The sequence below is a fragment of the Belonocnema kinseyi genome, chromosome 1 (assembly GCF_010883055.1).
Source record: "Belonocnema kinseyi isolate 2016_QV_RU_SX_M_011 chromosome 1, B_treatae_v1, whole genome shotgun sequence".
NCBI lineage: Eukaryota > Metazoa > Arthropoda > Insecta > Hymenoptera > Cynipidae > Belonocnema > Belonocnema kinseyi.
The window spans coordinates 87578818-87599968 of NC_046657.1; the positions used below are offsets into that span (position 1 = coordinate 87578818).

At 33.0% G+C, this 21151-nt stretch overlaps 1 protein-coding gene across 8 annotated transcripts in view; it reads left to right on the plus strand.

The window, feature by feature from the left end:
• Positions 1–21151, plus strand: part of LOC117169010 (prostasin) — a 297259-nt gene that overhangs the window by 64347 nt on the left and 211761 nt on the right. For all 8 annotated transcript variants that reach the window (XM_033355110.1, XM_033355118.1, XM_033355065.1 and 5 more), the window contains exon 3: positions 13443–13564. In XM_033355110.1, coding sequence (XP_033211001.1) covers positions 13443–13564 — 122 coding nt within the window. The remainder of the gene's footprint in view (positions 1–13442; positions 13565–21151) is intronic.

Here is a 21151-nt window from a genome sequence, read left to right on the forward strand (position 1 = left end):
TTTCCTGTCGAACCACGATTTGGGAAGTCATCAACATTTTTGGTCTCTTTATACCGCTTTACCCACTTGCTGACGAACGACGATGATTTTCCCATGTACTCTTCTTAATATTTTGACACCAAAATCATGTCGATACACCTTACCGACTGCGAGTAAAGCCACCCACGCTTTAACTTGACAGACTGTAGGTATGAATATTTCCTTATGAAGTAAGTACGGAAATTGATTACAGTTTAAATCATAATATCTTTTAAAAAGGCTTGCTTCGCAGGATTCACTCTATATTATTTTGAGATAGGGTTGATTTCGTTTACAAATCAGGTAATTCGTTATGATTTTACAATGTTCAATCGTTTGTCTGTCTGTGGGGACGTATGCGTCTCTAAATAAAATGACTAATTCCTGGCCTGGTATAATATACAAATAAAGGTTACCCTTTTTCAGGAACAGACATAACTTTTTGTGAGGATCCTTCTTCTTTCTCTAAAACGGGTATATCTTTAATATAAGTGAAAAGCTGTTGAATAATGGCAACAGAGAGTGAGCTTGTGTCAAAGATATACTGGCAATTTTCTTCTGTTTTGTTGAAGTGATAATGTGTTCTATGGTGTTCTTTGAATTCTTGTAGTGTATGTTTTAAAATTTCAGGTGTTAAGATTATTGGATGCGCTATCTTGTGTTTATCATTATTGATAGCATCGATGGTGGTATCAATGTCGTCGTTCATTTCGTATATGACGAGTGTAATCGATATAAGTTTGGTATAAGAAAATGATCTTTAGTGTTATTGTTTACTGTTTGTACTAATTTTTGTGCTAGTCCTAGTTCCTTTCAAATTTCTTGTTTTATTGATGAATATTCGGTTGATGAAGAATCCAATATTTATTTAAGCACCTTTGTATGATTTGATAACGCTAATGCTATAGCTTTATTATCGGTATATAATATGTCAAATTCGGAATTTAATTGTGTCAAGTCAGATTCGGACAAAGTTAGCTAATCCTCTCTTATGCCTTTGTGTCCCGAGTAAAATATGCAGGATTGTGATTTAAGAAACCAATTGGTTATATCTTTCTTTGACTGACCTTAATTCTTCTTTGGGTGCACCTGAAGTTCCACAAGGTCGCTCAGATAAAATTAGAGGTGTGATCTATTGTTTATAACCTTTGCTCTGTTGCAGTTAGATTTATTCCTATAATTAGTTTCGATTCTTCGTGGTAAAGATGTACCTTTTTTATTTCTTCTACATAGACATTTTCCTTTCGCTCTTTCTACACTTAATATGCTCTAGTAGCAGTTATTATTGCGCAGATTAGTCTAATGATTAGGTCGTGTTGTAGTTTACATTTCTTGATTAAATCTTGGTATGTGAGGTTGGTTGATGGGAATATTATAAATGGGATATTGGGTTCTCTGCGAAAAGTGGCCTTAAATGGTGTTTTTTCCTACAGTTGTGTTTTTCACAGTATTTATTGCGAAACTGATAAATTTTAAATTCTTGTCCCATTCGTTATCATCTTTGGCCATTAATGTTTTAATTAAGTTATTTAAAGTAGACTGCCTTCTTTTAATATTGTCGTTGGATTGAGAATGGAACGCTGTTGTTTTTATGTGCTGGATTGGAAGTGCTTCCTCGAATTGCTGCATTAATTCAGATATGAAGTTTTGTCCCCTGATCAGATAAAATGGTTTCAGGTGCACCAAAGATATAGATTTAGTGTTCTAACAGTCCACCAATGATTGATTTTGATGTTTCGTTCTGAAAAGGCAAAAGGACGGTTTACTTTGTTAATATGTATTGGATGCGTAATATGTATTTATTGCCTTTTCGAGTTTCTGGTAAGTATTCAAAAATGTCTAGGGGCGATTTTATCATTAAAGTTTATGGAGATGTTGGGTAATATACTAGATGCTTGGTTAGTTATTCTGGTGGTTTTTTGTAATTGGCAAATGGGACATTTTTTAACGTAATATTTAATTTGTTCGTCCATTCCTAACCATATCCCAATTTTCTTTGCTCGTTCTAAGGCATTATTTTCTCCTCGATTAGTCGAGTGAGCTTCTTTCGTAATTTGTTCCTTTTCAGCTTAAGTAAGCTCTCGAGTATTCGAGAAGCATAAATGGAATCCCGTACCTGGATAATAGTTTGATAAAAATTGTACTAGTTCTTTGATTAGTTCTTTTTGTACGGTAGTGAATAATATATCTTCAAATTATAGTCGCACTAAATCCAGTTTTCAGTCTCTAATTTCATCTATAACCAAGGCTAGATGTTTTAACCAGTTCTCTTCTTCATATTTCGGCATGCTTTCTTTTATAATTTGCTTCTATAATTTTCCTACAGAATTTGGTTTAATTTTTACTCTCTCGTTAGTTGCGGGGTCTAATCGCCATTCCATGAATTCGTTGCACCATTTGACTTGGGGATTTTAAGGTGTTTCTTGCTAATTGTCTTCCGCGTCGACACCTAAAGATGGATCTGGTTTCTCTTCGTAGTTTTAATGTCTTAATTTCGGTTGTTTTAGGTTTTACTGTTACGGGTTCTGGTGTTTTTAACTGCCTAGGGGTTTACCTACAATTTCAATTTCTTCGATCTCAGGTAGCTGTGCTTCTAGTTCATATATGAGCGCGTCCTTGAAGGCTTCTTGTAATAAATCTTTTTCCTAAATAGGAAAGGGTCATCTCAATAATCGTGAACTGGGGACTTTGACATTGTGGAGCCATAAAAGAGCTTTGTGGTCGGTTTGGAGCTTAAAATTTTTTCCAAGCAGATATTGTCTTAGTCTTTTAATTGCCCATACTTAATTGCATATAATTGCATATTTAATTGCAAGTACCAGAAATGATTGAATCTGTTTGACATTCTTAGGTTCTTTAAATTTTTGTTTCACACTTAGAAGGTTCTAGTTCTAATTAAAACTTTTTTGATTCTTTCTAATACGGTGACTAATTTTCTGTTATTTTCTTCCAAGGTTTCTGCAAATATTACAATGTCATTAATATAGACGAAGCATTCCTCTTCTATAAGCCCCCAAAATGCGCTATCCATAATTCTTTGGAATGTATTTTTTTGAGTCTTCTGACGTAGGAATTTGTTTAAATCCAGCACTTATGTCGAATGCTGAGAAATATTTTGCCCATCCGAGTTGATCTAAAATAACATCTATAGCTGGTAGAGGCTAGGTATCCTAGTACTGGAATGAAAGCTTTTAATGTGTCCACTAAGGGTTTACATTTTTCCTGCACCTTCTTCTCTATTCATTTACATACCCCCCACACACTTACTTGGTGTTGGAAGGGGGGCCTACAGTTAAAGGTTTTAGCGGACTGCCCAAAGTGGTGAATTAAAAGGTGATTACGAGTTGTTATCTGAGTTGATGATGGTACAAAATAATCAAACAGATCAAATTTTAGTCCAAAAAAACATTTAAATCAATTGTTTAAGAAAAATTAAAATTTAGTCATTTAGAATTCTCAAAAATACTGACACTTCAATCAATTAGACTACATTTTTAAGAAATATAGTGAGAGAAAACCTAATTAGCGTAGGTTAGGACGGGCGAACAGAAATTGACAGTTTCAGAAATACATGAAGAATACGTAATGAACGATGATATAATAGGCAGGTTTTCATTGAAAACCACCGATGAGGAAGCGCGTAATTAAGTTAAAATTTGAAATGAGAAATTTAAAAACTGTCCATATGTACACGTGAATACATATGCATACATATATACACACATATACATACATATATACAAATATATATACATATAGAGATGATTAATATTAAAAACATTATATTATAATACTCTTACAAATTTTATTAAAATTTAGAATTTCAGTCTGTAAATTAACTGAAATATTACGATATTTGTTTATAAAAACAGACTCAATAATACGTCGTTGATAAGTATTTTTTTCTGTAGCTAATATTCTAATACTTTTAAAATAAAAATCAAAGTAATGATTGAAATTCCAAGAATGCTGCGACAGACCTGTGTTAAAATTCCCAACTTCACAATCTCTTTCATGTTCAGCAATCCTAGTTTTTAATCTCCTGCCAGTTTCACCTATATAAGCTTTATTACAACATTTACATTCAATTAAATAAATAACACCAGATAAATTTTCAATGGAATCGACGTCCTTTCTTTTTAACAAATAATTATCTAAAGTATTAGCGTTTTTAAAATAAACATTAATATTAAATTTTTTAAGAGAATTTCTTAACCTTTCTGATAGGCCCTGAATGTAAGGCAAAGTAACATTTAAATTAAATCTATTGTGAGTATCACTCCAATTACTTTTCTTGGTAGTCTTATTACTGTTATTGTAAATCTCATGAATGCGTTCTGTAATGATGTCATTTTCAAACTCAAAAGTATGGTTATTCTGTACTAAAGTTGCTTTTAATAGATTTAAATTTTCTTTTCTAAATTGAATGTCAGATAATTTTACACATCTATCTACTAAACCCTTAGTTAAACCAATTTTATGCCCAATTAAATTATGTGAATTATAGTTTAAGTATCTACCAGACCAAGAAGGTTTTTTATACCAATTGGTTAATAAATCACCATTTGGAGTTGAAAATTCATTTTTAGTTATTTTTGTCAAGTTATGATTTAAATTAAGTTTTTCTTCAATGCAATCTCAAGCGAGATCTAGTGGGATCCTGTCAATCATGGACACAACATCTAACGAAACTATCGAATGGGTTTTTTGTACATTTATATTTTTTAAACAATCTCTTCCAACAATCAATAATATATTTTTTTAAACAATTGATTTAAATGTTTTTTTTGGACTGAAATTTGATCTGTTTGACTATTTTGAAAAATCATCAACTCAGGTAAAAATGTATTTTAATCTACGTAATTATAAACCATTTTTTTTAAGACTAAAATTACTAATCATTAATATAATTATTTAGGTTAAGAACCTTTGAAAAAGGTACGCATGTGTACCGAATCATAAGGAGGATTGAAAGGGTTTTTTCTATTTAATAAATATCTGAGTTTTGAAGAAAATGTTTTTTTGACTCATAATTTATTTTTTATTTACGATTGGACCGTAAGACATAAATAATTGAAATTTACGATTTGAAATCAATAAATATCAACAGTCGAAGAAAGGATTGATTTGTTTCATCAAATTACTTTACAATTAACAAGTCAACAACGTTTTGGACAACATGGGTTATTTATCTTACGAGTACATCCTCAAGAGGTATGGTGCTGTTACAAGACAACAAATTCAAGATTGGTGACACACCAATAGAAAATTAGTTATTCTTAAGGCACAGCGTACTTTCTTAATAAGGTGTAAAAATAATGCCTTATTTCCAACACATATTCAACAAAATTTAAGTAATTTGACTAATTTAAATTATGATTTTATCTCAAAATTTCAAAAAACTAAATTCAATTTCCACACAAAATGTCTACGTTTAGAAATTAAAAACATTGTGAAAAATATTCAAAATTACTAATTTCAGATTAAACAAATGTTTTAAGAATTTATCAACAGTTGAAATCCCAGATGATGTTGGTTAAGTTTTAGCATTAGGAAACAAATTTGGAGTTCCTTTAAATGTTAATAGAATTCCTATCAATAGTTTAGTTTCTAATATTGAAAATTCTATCAAAAATATTGAAGAAGAAGATTTAAAATTTAATATTCGAAAAACTGTTACTCAAATAGTCTCAAATCATAGTAACAATAATAAATTTTAAAATTTAAAAAAATCTGCTCAATTACTTGTGTAATGAACTGCTCGTTTGGTGAAAGGCTGAAACGTCTAATAAATGAAAAATGAATTTATCTCAGGCGAATTAGGAACCGCTGACTTTTCAGGGACGGCTCACCACAAAGGCGTGTTCACTTGTATAATTTTACACGCCTGGCGGTCTTTTATGGCCGGCATATTTAGTTAAACTCCTTATTAGCCTGAAAAATTTTCATGCAAGCTTAGGCTAAATAGGGAGTAAGTTATAGGGTTCGCAGATAGTGTAATTAAAATTTCAGCATTCTGTTTATTGTATAATTGTTTTTAATGACAAAAACAAAGAAAAAAAAACACATAATAATTTGAGTTTATATAAAAAAAAGAAGATTTTAGCTCAAATAACAAACAAACCTCGTGACTGATTATAGTGAATATTTTTTCTTTAGAGAAAATACTTTAGTCGGTTTAGCGCGTCCCAGAGGATGCTCGACCCATTTCAAAATAGTACAACCTACTTTATCGGGACAAATAAAAAAATGAAAATTAAGCACCAAGACTGACACTTATTCGAGGAGTCCGGAAGATATTCTCGAGGATTCTCTCTAGATCCTTGGTGGTAAATTTTTCTTCCATTTCAATATCTACCGGAACGCGGACTCTGGTGGATGCTTCGAGCGATCAGAACAGAATGCCTTCCGGAATCCTCGAGCAGGCTAAGTGACTGGACAGGTAGGTGACTGCGTACGCGCGAGAGATCGGAAATAACCAACCTGCCGCGCATTTATCCTTCTAAACCTTCGACTTTCAACGGCCAACTGAATTATGCGTAGAAAAGAAATTTATCTAGCGGCATCGTGGACTAAATTAATATAATTACCATTTTCTGGATTTAGTTATAAAATTCTAGTTATTAGAGAATTTTCTTTTCCTTCCGGATGGCTTGAGCAATGAGAGTTATTGTTTTCTGCGATGGTCGGACGTCGATCCCAGCATTTTCCATTTGTGAGCCCGCGAATTCAGCAAGTATCTCTTGTGACATAACCCAGAGAGCGGGAAATGTCGTTGAACCCTAACAAAGGGGAGCTGCCGTGCGAAGTAGATATCCGGAATTTACTGCGGAGCCAACCCTGAACAGAAATAATTTTCTGGTGCCAGATAAAATATTCTAACAAATTCAATGACCCCTTTTTGTCGAGCATCTCTCCTGACCACGGTACAATTAAAAGGTTCTTTCCTATATTTTTGGGATTCTGTCCTGACCGGTCGAGAAGATAGAGTGGCGTTAATAATTTTGCCACGTTACAGTTGAAAATTTCCAAAAAAATCATAAAGATTTAATTTTTGTCAAGGCTGATAAAAGTAACTTAACGGTTGCAACAAATAGAGACGATTATAACATTACAGTTGCAAACATCCTTAAGAATGATATTTTATACAAGAATATTAAAACTAGTATGGTTCCAACTATTGAAAATAAATATAATGATATAGCTACTAGATGGGAAAATAAAAGATTAATTAACGATCAATTTGTATATCATTCAAAAACTCACAATAGTGTTATAGAAAAAGCTTATGCCCTCCCTAAAGTTCACAAACCCAATTTAAGTTGGAGACTAATTGTTTCTACTGTTGGCTCCCCAACTTATAAATTATCAAAGTATATTTCAAATATTTTAAAACCAGTTTCTATGAACACTGACTCATTTTTAAGAAATAGTTGGGAACTTAAAGATTGTTTAAAAAACATAAATGTGCCAAAAACCCATTCGATAGTTTCTTTAGATGTTGTAGCCATGTTTGACAACATCCCACTAGATCTCGCTTTAGATTGCATTGAAGAAAAACTTAATTTAAATCATAACTTGACAAAAGTAACTAAAAATGAATTTTTAATAGTTACCAGAACAATTTTTAATGGTACTGTTTTCTCCTTCAATAATAAATTTTAAAAACAAATTTCGGGTTGCTCTATGGGTTCCCCGTTATCTGCAGTAGTTTCTGATTTAGTTTTCCAAGATGTCGAAAAAAGAGCTTTACAATTGTTAGATTTCACACCTATTTTGTACAAAAGATATGTCGACGACATTTTAGCCGTTATTCCTACAGATAAGATTCAAGTTTTCTTAAATGCGTTTAATAGTCATGAAGATTGTATAAATTTCACTCATGAATGTGAGATTAATAATGCTATTAAGTATCTTGATTTGAAAATTATAAAAACTCCAAATGGTGATTTATTAACCAATTGGTATAAAAACCTTCTTGGTCTGGTAGATACTCAAACTATAATTCATATAATTCATTTGGGCAAAAATTGGTTTAATTAAGGGTTTAGTTGATAGATGTGTAAAATTATTTGACATTCAATTTAGAAAAGAAGATTTAAATCTATTAAAAAAGCTTGAGTACAGAATAACCATCCTATTGAGTTTGTAAATAACATCATTACAGAACGCATTCATGAGATTTACAATAACAGTAATAAGACTATCAAGAAAAGTAATTAGATTGATATTACAATAGATTTAATTTAAATGTTACTTTGCCTTACATTCAGGGCCTATCAGAAAGGTTAAGAAATTCTCTTAAAAAATTTAATATTAATGTTTATTTTAAAAACACTAATACTTTAGATAATTATTTGTTAAAAAGAAAGGACGTCGATTCCATTGAAAATTTATCTGGTGTTATTTATTTAATTAAATGTAAATGTTGTGATAAAGCTTATATAGGTGAAACTGGCAGGAGATTAAAAACTAGGATTGCTGAACATAAAAGAGATTGTAAAGTTGGGAATTTTAACACAGGTCTGTCGCAACATTCTTGGAATTTCAATCCTTACTTTGATTTTGATTTTAAAAGTATTAAAATATTAGCTACAGAAAAAAATACTAGTCCACGACGTAGTATTGAGTCTATTTTTATAAACAAATATCGTAACATTTCAGTTAATTTACAGACTGAAATTCTAAATATTAATAAATTTGTCAGAGTATTATAAAATAATGTTTTTAATATTAATCATCTCTATGTAGATATGTGTATATATGTATGTGTATGTGTGTATATATGTATGCATATGCATGCATATATACATATACACAGTTTTTAAATGTCTCATTTGAAATTTAAACTCATCGTCTATTATGTATTCTACATGTATTTCTGAAACTGTCAATTTCTGTTCGTCCGTCCTAACCGACGATAATTTGGTTTTCTCTCACTATATTTCTTAAAATTGTAGTCTAATTGATTGAAGTCTCAGTATTTTTGAGACTTCTAAATGACTGAATTTTAATTTTTTTTTAACAATTCATTTAAATGTTCAATGGAATCTCAAGTGAGATCTAGTGGGATGCTGTCAAACATGGACACAACATCCAAAGAAACTATTGAATGGGTTTTTGGTACATTTATATTTTTGAAACAGTTTTGAAAAAAAAATATATTTTTAATTTCCTTAACTTTTGACAATTTAAAATGTTTTTCATAAATAGCGATATAGTTCATGCGTTAGGTTTTATTTTCTACGCTTCAAAGACTAAATTTACGACTCCCTTCAAAAATCTACTTTTACTTTCTGAAAGCTTTAAGATATAGAATGAAAAAATGAAACACAAATTAATTGTTTCATCGTCAAAACACTTGAATTTTATAAGAATAGTCAATAAACATTGAATACTGAACACAGAAAATAACAAGTTTCTTGCCGAATGCTGTGTATTTCAAATCATTTCAGAGTTCGGGAATTCTCAGCGATTGGCCGACCGATGACCGTTATTCTCACCGTTAAAGAATAATAAAAATTCATTGAGAAAAAATATAAATAGTTTTGAATTTTTGAAAAGAAAATATCCTCGACCGAATCCATTTCAAATTTGACATGGCTCTATACTTAAAACCGCAGAACCTCTTGGACGGACAAAATATGTTGTTTTTTAAAGGAAATGGGGCGACACGTATTTTTCCGATTTGCAAACAAAAAATACCTAGCAAGTGATGTATATTTGAACCCTGAAAATGATGACAACACTGTCGAAAAATATCAAAATAGAGAGGGGGAGTAGGAAAATGGCAAAGACGAGGACAAAGTTGAACTTCGAGGTACAGTAGAAGTTGAAAAGTTTATGTTAGAAGAATTGCGCGAAATGATGATAGAGGCAATACAGATGAACGAAAAAAGGCAGGAAGAAAGCGGGAGGAAATAAAACGAGAAATTAGGAAAGAAATGACAGAAATTAGAGAAGAGATGCAAAATGGGAAGAGGTTAGGAAAAATTTGAAAAAAAGGATAAAGACTTTAGAAAAAAGATTAGAAAAACAGGCTGACCATAATAAAAAGGTAGCACAGTTGAAAGATACGATAATAAAGCTCGAAAAATCAAAACGGGAGTTTGGTATAGGAAATAATGGGAATAATGAGAGGCAAAGGCTAACGAAAATATAAAGAAGATTAGAAAGGAAAGAAAGAGATAAAATAGAAAGAAACAAAGTGATAAAAAGTCTAAGATTAGAAGAGAAGAAATTAAAAGGAGTAAGAAAAGTGATAATATGATAGATACTACAGTGAAGATAGAGGAAATGCAAAATGTAGGGAAGGAAACGCGAAGAGAAGAAAAAATTGTTCTATCAAAACGCAAGAAATGCGAGCATAAGAGAGAGGTGATGACAAAGAAGAAGTTCTTATATGGAAGCTTGGGGTGAATAGAGGATGATTTGACAATGGTAGAAAGGTATCTGTTGCAGTAAGAATATAGCTAGAAGGAGCATGGCGGGATTGGGACGAAGAAAGAGTAGAGGTAATAAGAAATGGGTTGCCGAAAAATTAGAAGAAAAAGGAACGGGCAATAGGAAAATAAGGAATAGTTAGAAACAAAAGGAGACGAGAAATGAACGCAGGTGAGAACGGAGGATACGTATTAGCAATACGTATTAGTAATTATATAGACTTAAATGGCTGGAAAGGGATAAGAAAGAGTAAAGGAAATGTTACAAAGAGGTTAGAAATGACAAGTTCAAAATTCAAAACGGAAGAATAAGAAAGTCAGTGGTCGCCAAGAATTTCTCAGATATTGTTTCTCAAATTCTGCTCGTGCTGAGACTTGTGATACTTAAGGAAAGAAATAAAATTCACAGGACGTAATCTGTGAAATCTCATCTTCCGCTCACTCTTCCGGCAGTTAAACTGCGCTATATCAATATAGAGGTAAGGAGATATAAGAATGGATGTAAATAGTTGTAAATATATTAAATATAGTAAGGATAAGATAATATAAAATTTGTAGATAGTCATGTAAGAACGGAAGGTCATGCAAATCCTTAGAGGTCACATTATGAATGAAGAAGAAAGGCATCTTACCAGCATCATGGTTTTCAAAAAAATCGCTTTTCAAAAAGAAAAGAATAAATATCTCAGTTAGTTCAAAGGTTATATAGGTTTAAAGATAAAAAATTGCGTTTTTTGAAAAACAAAGCACAAAATTAAAATAAACATGACTTCTTAGTTTTTTTTGCAGATCGTAAAAATACGTAACGCCAGATTCTTCTAAAAAACAAAATATGTCGTCCTCGTAAAATTCTGCGATTTCAAGTGTAGAACTCTCTCTCTCTCTCTCTGATTTGAAATACATTCGGTCTGTAATATTCTATATTTTCTTTTTAAGCGCTGGATTTTTGTACTTCTTCCATATTTCTGCACCGAACTTTTAAAATTCAAGGCCAAGCATCGACAAATATAATTTGGTGATCGTTAATTCTCTTTCGTTAAAGTTCCTTCGGCGTTAACAAACGCATTATCATCACGCATCTCGTGCTTTAAAAATGTATAGTTCGAATAATTTTTTATAAAATGCATTGATATTGAAACAAATTTGCCTTTATAATTTCAAAATTGTGCACCCTATAAAAGCAATGATGTTAATTAACATTTGATTGCACTTTATGTCGTTCTTTCAAAAACTTAATTTGTTTATTTTCAAGGTTACTTTTCGCATTTTAAGCAAAAATTACGCTTCCTATCAAAAAATAATTCATGACAAATTTGTAGTGTTGTTTGCCTAAACATTTTATTATTTTAATTTTAGTTCTATTTTTTACGATTAAAGCAAAAACCATGCGTATTAATTTTTTTTCGAACATTGTGACGTTCTTCTATTTTTTAGCTCTTTTTTGGGTGCAAAATTGTTGTCTTCGCATCTTTTTGCGTATCTTGTATAGTTTGACCTAAAAATAGAATTTTTTATTTTTAATTATTTATTATTTTTTTTATCAAAATTTGAATTTCCGATTTTTATAAAAATTTAAAACTTTGTTATGATACTCTTATAGGGCTTTCAAAAAGCAACGCTTTTCTTCTCTTGGCTTTTTTATATTTTTCATATCAAGTGTCCATAAAATCAATAAATCATGAAGAAAGTAGTCTTAAAAATTTTTTTAATGCTCTAAATTTTTGAATGTTTGTCCTAAATAGCTGTTTAACGAACTCGTCCTTTCTTTTTACGCCCTTAAAAATTGTGCCAAAGAAAAATCCAATCCAGTAGTTTTTTAAAAGTTATTCGATATACAGACGACAACAACAAAGACAACAATAGACAGATAGGTAGAGAAACAGATGACGAACAAAAAAATATTTTTCCTGACTGAGGGGGTCTTAACATGTTGACATTTCATGAAATCCACGAAAGTCTTTTTGGACATAAAACCAATTCTCATTGAGATGAGATTGTAAAAATTAAGTTTCGTCTCATGTGCCTTCCCGCGCCCTGCGAAACGTTAACAGGGGGTAAGGGTAGTTTCTTCAAGTTTTAGCAATGAAAATTATACTTACAGGTATTTCTATGATCAAAAAGTATTGTAAACATAGCATTTTTCTTTGTAAAATCGTGTTTTTTAAAAAAGTTTTAGTATAAATAATGATATATTTTTAATTGCCTTTGTCTCATGTGCCTTCCCGCGCCCTGCGAAACGTTAACAGGGGGTAAGGGTAGTTTCTTCAAGTTTTAGCAATGAAAATTATACTTACAGGTATTTCTATGATCAAAAAGTATTGTAAACATAGCATTTTTCTTTGTAAAATCGTGTTTTTTAAAAAAGTTTTAGTATAAATAATGATATATTTTTAATTGCCATGGCCATTTTCATAATCAGTGCATAAAACTACACCACTACACGCTTTTCAGAACTTCATACCCAAAAAAAATCAAACAGCTGACAATGAACTTCCCTGCCGGCGCCGGCAAGATAGTTGTTTGTCGGCGCTAACAGGATAGCCACTACGTAACTATTTTTCCATTATTGGAAACTTCGCACCATAAATATCCAAGAACGATATGAATAATGTTTAAATATAAATTAAATAAGAAGAATAGGGAAAACCAGATTTAAGCGTTTTTTCGATTTTTTCCCTATCTATGATTTTTTTGTTAATGCATTTTTTCTTACAACGGCAGTAATTGTAAATTTTGAAATTAGTTATTCGTTAATAAGAAGATCGCATCAAAGTTACTGTAGCCACTCTAGGCGGACTTAGGACCACAGTTATTTAGTGATAAATTTATTAAAAAATCGAAATTATAATGATTACAATGATTTTTTGTTTTTTTGTTTGTCATAAAATCGAGAATGACTATGATTACCGAAATGGCTATGACTACCGAGAATGGTTATGATTTACATAGTTTTTTTTTTAACTTAGAAATTTTATCTTTTAGAAATCTGGAAATTGCTTCATTTCGCAGACTGGGGTGAATGGTCAGTGTGCAATCGACATTGTACACAGAATCGTGTAAGAAAATGTCGACCAAAACAAACGTGTGGAACTGTTATGATACGAGTAAGTTTTTATGTTACTATTATAATATTTGGTTATATTGAATTACTCCTACCGTTAATTGTAGCAAGAAAAAGTTGTCTGCAATTTCTCTGAAAATTGCATATCAATTTATCTGCAAGGGCCTACAGACTAATCGGCCCTACTGCTAAAATTAGAAAACTTCAAGGAATGAGGCAGAGGAACTTCGCAATTACCTTTACTACAACATTTTCATTCGTTTGAAGATAATGAGGCACAGAATGCATTGAGAAAGTAGTAATTTCATGAAACTGATGTTTTCCACATTTTAGAACATTTTTAAAAGTTCTGAATGTTGCAAATAATTTCTATAAAAATATATTCTCCCACCCCCCTTTAGAGTAAAATTTCTTAAAATGGTGTCCACCGATTTTTTAAATGTTATGCTTAAAATAATCGAAAGGCATCGCCAAAACATATTTAGAAAAAAATCTGACAAGCTATTATAAATAAAAATTGATTCAAGCTTATCTTCACGCATTTCGGTTACGCTTGTGTCTTGTATGTATAGTGATATCTCTATGACTTTAGACAATAAACTATAACGATTCCTTTCCAAACATGTGCTTGGGTACGGGGAAAGGCAGGGATACAGAACTACAAGTGTACAAATAGACGATTATCAATAAGTGCAAAGACGAGAAGGTCAATTCTGTGATGAAAGTAGTAGAAATTTCCCTCGCGCACATGTGACACATGATATTTTTTGCAAAAAACCATCCGAGAAAGTTATTTAACACATTTTTACTTTCATTTACCAAAGTTCTAGTCCTGCATGGTGTCTTTATGGTAAATTTGTGCATGATTTTTTGAAAAATATGCGTGATATTTACTTTAAATTTCTTGCAACTAGGAGTTAGAAACCGCTTGTTACATAGTATATTATGCATATAAGGATGGAAACAGATATTTTTATCGAGCGCATTGTTTGCGGAACGAGTCGTAGCGTCGAAGGCACTGCCACGCCGCGCCGTAGCCGAGCAATTCCATGCGAAATCATCTGAAGAATTTCATCTAATGGTAGTCAATTTGATGAAAATTCTAATGTTTGTTCTCTTGACTGTACAGAATGAAACCATTAAATAATTTTGGAAAATGTTTGAACTTTACTAACTTTGATGATTTTATTGCTATTAAGATGTATTATGACTTCCGTTTTCGGCATGAAAGTGTTAGGTAGTGCCGATTGAGTGGTGATAATTGTAGTAAATTTATAGTGGAATTTGAAGTTAGTTGATGGGAAGAGTCTGTTGGAGGGTTTATATGTTGAAAAGATATAAAGTGAAGAGTTGTTTAATAATATGTGAGATCGAGACTATTTTGGATAGGTGTGATAGTGGAAGATGAGGTAAGAGAGAAGGTCAAGAAACTAGAGGTAAGGGGTTATATAGATTCAGTTCACTTTCCCATAAAAGTGACAGTGGAAAGAGAAAAAATTAAGAACAATATTTATAAAAAGGAAAAATAAATAATAAGAGCAGGAAAAGGGGATTATTCAATGGAAGGAAAGTGCAGAATGAGGAATGTTAAGAGAAAAAAAGGAGGTCAGAAAGGAATGAAGAAAATGGAGAAAAGAGCATTGGAAAGCAATGGAGAGAAAATAGAAGGAGTACACTGAGTTTGGTGATCAAAAGAAAGGGTATGGAAATAAATGTTATAAAGAAGAGCTGGAGAAGGCTAGGACGGAAGAAAAAGTTTCGAAGGTAGTAAATAGAGAGCGAAAAGGAAGGAAAAGAGTAAACCAGGATATTGAAGTTGTAGAATGGAAAACATGTTTTATAGATTTGCTAGGATGAGTTATGGTGTTAGGTATAATGAAAGATGGAAAGGTAGCAAGTATTGATGAGATTCCAAATGAAGTCTGGAAATATGGGGGGACGAATGAAAAGTATGGGCATGGGTAATGTGTAATAGAGTATGGTAAGGAGAGGGGTGGCCATAGTTATGGAAAGAAAGAGTGGTGGTACCTATGATGAAGAAATGAAAAAGGGAGGAGATTAAAGATTGCAGGGGTGTGACGCTCATGCCAACATTGTATAAAGTATATGTAACTGTTTTGTCAGAGATATTGAAAAAAGAAGATTAGAAAAAAAGATAGAGCGACCGAATCAGACAGGTTTTAAAAAGGAATGGGGGTGATATACAGTATATTTGTTTTGAAATATCTAATAAATAAGAGGACTCAAAGGGAGAAAAGGGCAATGATTGAAATATTCGTGGACTTTAAGGCGGCGTTTGGTTCTTTGGCCAGAGTCGAGACAGAAAACGTTATGTTGAAAAAGGGCTTAATAAAGAGAGTGTCGAAAACTTTCAGAAAGAAAACGCAAGGTAAAGGAAAGAGAGCAAGTATCAAATAGTTTCTGGTTAATGAGATGAGTAAGGGAAGGATTTGTTCCGAGTCCACTTTTATTTAATATATTAATTTCAGACTTAGAAGACGAAATTAAGAAACAGGGATGGTGAGGAGTTAGGATGTGAGATGAAAATATCTATACACTGACATACGCGGACGATATAGTATTGTTAGCAGAGAATCAAAAAGGGATGACGGGCTTAATTACAGGATTGAAGAAACACTTAGATTGGAAAAAGTTGAATTTAAATGTAGAAACACAAATATAATGGGGTTTAAAATAGTTGAGTGAAGAAAGAACGACTGGACTAGGAGATGAAAGGGAGAAAAGATATAAGAAGCTAACGAGTTTTAATATTAGGGATATACCTTGCAAAGCAATGGGGATAATAGAGGTCATATAATATCAAGGATAAAAAACCAGCAGGGATAATAAAACAGATATATGGAATAGGAAAAAAAAGTTCAAGAATGATAGGAGACGGAGAATTTGGTTATTTTATATGGTGGTATGGCCCTCATCAGGTTATTAAGCAGATATATGGGGATGAAAGGAAAGAAAAGAAATTGAGTGTTTACAAGAAAGGTATATAAGGTGGATGCTAGGAGTAGAAGAAAGGAGAGGAAAAGCGGTAGAACTAACAGGGCGGGAAAAAAGAAAGGTGAAAGTTTTTTAGTGCTAGAGATATAGAAGAGGGGAATTTAATATGCTATGATGAATTGGAGGAAAGATACAAGAAGAGGAAGTTAATGGAAAGATAGAGAACGATTGATAAATCAAAATATAATAAACGGTATAAGATGATAAAAAGGAAAAAATACGAAGCATTTAGAAAAGGGATGCGGAAGGAGAAGATGAAACAGAATAGCAAGATTCAGATTAGGAAATGAGGTAAGGGATGGGTTGTATATTGCAAAAGGGAATAGAAAAGAATGTGCAGAATATGTTAGTGGCAGGAGGAAGCATGTGATCATGTATGGAAAGGATGTGGAAGAGGAATGGCAGATAAAGGAAGCTGTCAAGAGAATGTGGCAAAGATTCTAGGGAAGAATGGAATGGGTGAAGAATGGATGAAGAAGTTGGAGGGCGCTAGAGTAGCGAATAAGAAATATTGAAAGAATAAATCTGAAAAATGGCAAAATGAGAAAGAGATAGAAGAGAAGCCAAAGTGAATCAAAAATGAAATAAAAGTCGCTTAGATTAGAAGCGTAAATATCTATAAGTAGTGAATATGCACTCAAATCACGTCGTCTCTTGCAAGTTTGCAAATAAAATCATGATTCGTAATTAAAATGAACCTCATTTCAGTAATCAGTTTGAAACCCCCACTTTGTTGACGGATAATTATTATTTTAAATTAAAGTATACTGTTGGTTATACATTTTTTTCTTTCTTCCTTACTAACGTAAAATCACCACGTGGTTTCCAAAATAAAACAGTTGCTAGGAGATTATGTCATCACTAACTAAATTTCTACTCCAATTTCCTTGCCAGAATTGGTTAACTTGATTTCACATTTAAAGTTCACCGTATTCTTTACGATGAGCCTGAAAGAGAAAAATGGTTATCACTTTCTCGCCTGAAACAACATTTTTAACCGCTTTGTGGCCGGATGAACCGACCGGTATTGCAACCGGCATCCGATCAATTTCCCGTGATGTTTTTAACCGGTTCTCGGCTAGTTTCCCCAACCAGCACCAGGTAAAAGCCGTGGGTATCCGACCGGGACCCTGCCGAATCCTTAATCGGATTCCTACACGGGAGACGGTCTTGTAAAAAACTCTGAATTTCGTGCATATTAGAACAATATTCGTCTATTGTTCACCTATTGTTTACATGGTTTTGCACATCGTGTTTCAGGGGGGTGAGCTGCCACGAAATTATTTTTTATCACACCAGAAATTTATAAACAGGCAAGATTTCAACCCGAGAAATCTGGAAAAATATATGTTACATTTAACAATAAAATAAAGTTGATGTATTTTTACATTTTCCCGAGAAATTATTTTGCGGAGGATAACCAGCCTTAAGGAAATTTTATTATGTTTTTCTGAACGATTATAAATCAAGTTTATGAGATCAGTAATCATCGTTTGATTTCTTTATTCCTTCTAAGTGGTACGGTAGTAATGCTTTTGGAAAAAATTTCTAAAACATAAAGATTTTTTGCACCACGAACATCTGATAACGGCTACAGGTTTGCATCCTAAAATTCCATATAATGTGTTGGACAAAGTTTTGAACGAAAAGTATACCAGATTTTCAAATTATCCTGGGTTTTCAAAAACGAAACCACTTTTAAACCAGGATTACTTAAAAAAATGTAATATACTCGTAAATTATTTTGTGATAGTTTACCTCCATAAAAGTTTTAACTAAATGGAACAATTCACATTTTTTACCTTTTATTTGGAAAACATTTTTCGTTTCGATTTCGCTCGAAAAATTACTTTGGTTCATACAAACATAATAAAGTTTTCTTAATGGTGGTTACCTTCTGCAAAGTAATTTATCGGAAAAATGCTAAAATACGTTAACTTTATTTTATTATCGCCAATAACACATACTAGGTGTGTTCAAAAAATAAGGTGACTTTATGGTTTTCTCAAAGTATTCATTTATTCCTCGATATTTATGTTGTCCCCTTCAAAGTAATCCCCCTCAGATATAATACACTTGTGCCAACGCTTTTTCCAATCATCGAAGCACTTCTGATAATCATTTTGGGGTATATGGTATCCGGTGAATATGGAGGCTGAGGCATGACTGTGGTGCTGTTTTTGGTCAGAAAATCTTTCACAAGCAACGATGAATGAGCAGGTGCATTATTGTGATGAAAAAGCCACGAATTATTTTTCCAAAGTTCCGGACGGTTTTTGCGTATCGCCTCTCGCAAACCCTTCTAACCTTTTACGCTTCTTCCAGAAAAACAACACAAGCTATATAGTCAAAACTGTGAATATATGATCGTGATGAGTGTACCAACACAACAAAACAAAAAATTTAAAACTTGAATGTACGTAGCCCGCGAAAATTGAAAAGTCACCTTACTTTTTGAACACACCTCGTATACTTTTTTTTAGATTTTTTAACTTTAAATTACACCTGATATTTTGTTGATTCAAACACGGATTGGGTTTCTTTTAATTAACGAAATAAAACTTGAAATACGTCTCGTCGACCATCACTTGATTGAATCAATAATCGTCCAAGAATTTATGGTTTTTTCATAACTAAATGAAACTCAGCCCTCATTCCGATTCTACATTAAATTTGATAAAAATCGGAACATGTTCTGATTGTTTGACTGAATTGTTTTGTGGATTTTTCATTGACCGAGTTGACTAATGAACGAATCTAGAATAACTTCAGACCTTGCCCTAATTGTTGGATTGGAGTTAAGGAATTGTTTTATGGAATTGTATTGAAGTGATCTTGATACCCTTTAACCAGACGCTTTCGTTGGGAAGTACTGACGAGATGTTGACCATCAACGAAATGAGCGAGTTAGACAAAAAAGTGTAGGTCCAGCCTAATGTCAAGCCACTTAACATACCTAAAACCGGTTTCCCTATGGTTGCGGAAAGAGGAAGGAAAAGATGCTCACGAGCAACGAATCTTACCCAACTCGGGTAGGTTAGTTACGGGTTGGATAAAAAATACAGTGTCTTAGAACGTAGAATCGAAATGTTGACAACACGATTCGAGGATGTAATCTCCCAACAAAATGAGTTGTTGTAGAGGCTATTGTCGTCCGTAAAAGAGATCTTTCGAATTATTCCGCGGATGACGAATTAAACCCAGATGCAACTCGGAACCCTCGTAGTCTCTATTTGAACCCCCAATTAGTAATCCTCTCTTCCAACTCGGGAGCCTTTACTCACTTCGGTAGAGATCGAGATGCAACTGAGAACTCGAAACTCAGGCTGATTGATGGGCAATCAACATTGAAAATAGAAATAGTTCGGTGCGAAGGGAACTCAGAAACGTGCGTTTTGAGAATAAAGACAGTGTTTCAGCCAAGAGTTCAAAGCGTACATTTTCGATTCCCCTGCGACGGTAATTATTCACACGGCACAAATGTTAATAACTCCAATTCTGGAAGTCAAATTACGGTTCCTCGGCTTATTATGATTGTAGTAGGCGAACCATTTGCCCATGTAAATGACATGTATTTCGTTTTTTAAAGTTTTTAACGCTGCAAGAAAAAGTATTGCAATTACTCCGTGAGTTTCTTGTATCGACATAGTATCCTTTACGTAATTAAAAAAAAACTCAATAAAAACAGCAAGATAAAAATTTAAATTATTGCAATTAAGATTACAAATTAAAACTACCTTCAGAAGGTCACAGAGTCTATGCAATAGCTGTTTGCAGATTTAAAAAGTTTGAAATGTACAATACTTCATATTTACAGCTGATAAAGGCGGCTTCAATCACATCCTAGCGTTTGTAAGTAGCATATGCTACTTTGTCAATTACTAATGCTTCTTCCACAGAAATGTGGAATGTCAGCCAATGTCGTGTGAGCTAACTTTGGCTTTCCTTAAATCACCCTGTTTGAAGTCTGACACGGAGGGTTTCATTTTGACATGTCAAGACGGTGTCATTTCCACCTTAACATACCGTCACCACATTATGAGCCAAGACGTTCCCGATGATAGCTGCAGGGCGTGCCATGCACACGCCGAGCATTTGGTACACATACTATCTAGTTGTCCAACTCTTGCGGGAACGACCTACATGCAAAGGCACAATGCGGCACTAAGAATGCTTTATTACCATCTCTGTCACTCTTACGGCATTAAACTTAATATCACTCCTCCAAGCGCTCCTAGGGAAATCGAGTCAATTGTCGAGAATGAAAAGTGCTGCATATACTGGAACTTTCATATTCTCGACAAATTTCTCTGTTGCACACTCGAGGCCTGACATGCTTCTCCTCGCCTTATCATCGGCACTCTTGGAGGTACCAAGCTTTCAATGGTAAGTAGCCTGAAAAGCATTCTCACGTTTGGTCGCTCCGTGTCCTCAGGGTGCACGAGACTTTGTCCGGATCGTCGTATTAATTTCTTTACAGACTGTAACCACCTATCTCACGGTCGTGAGGCGTGGTTATGGCAGAAATTTTACCACGATTCGGCTGTGATCAGGTGCAGTTTTTCAGATTAGCACCCGCTAGCGGCGAAATCCTGCGGTTGTCCTTATGAGAATC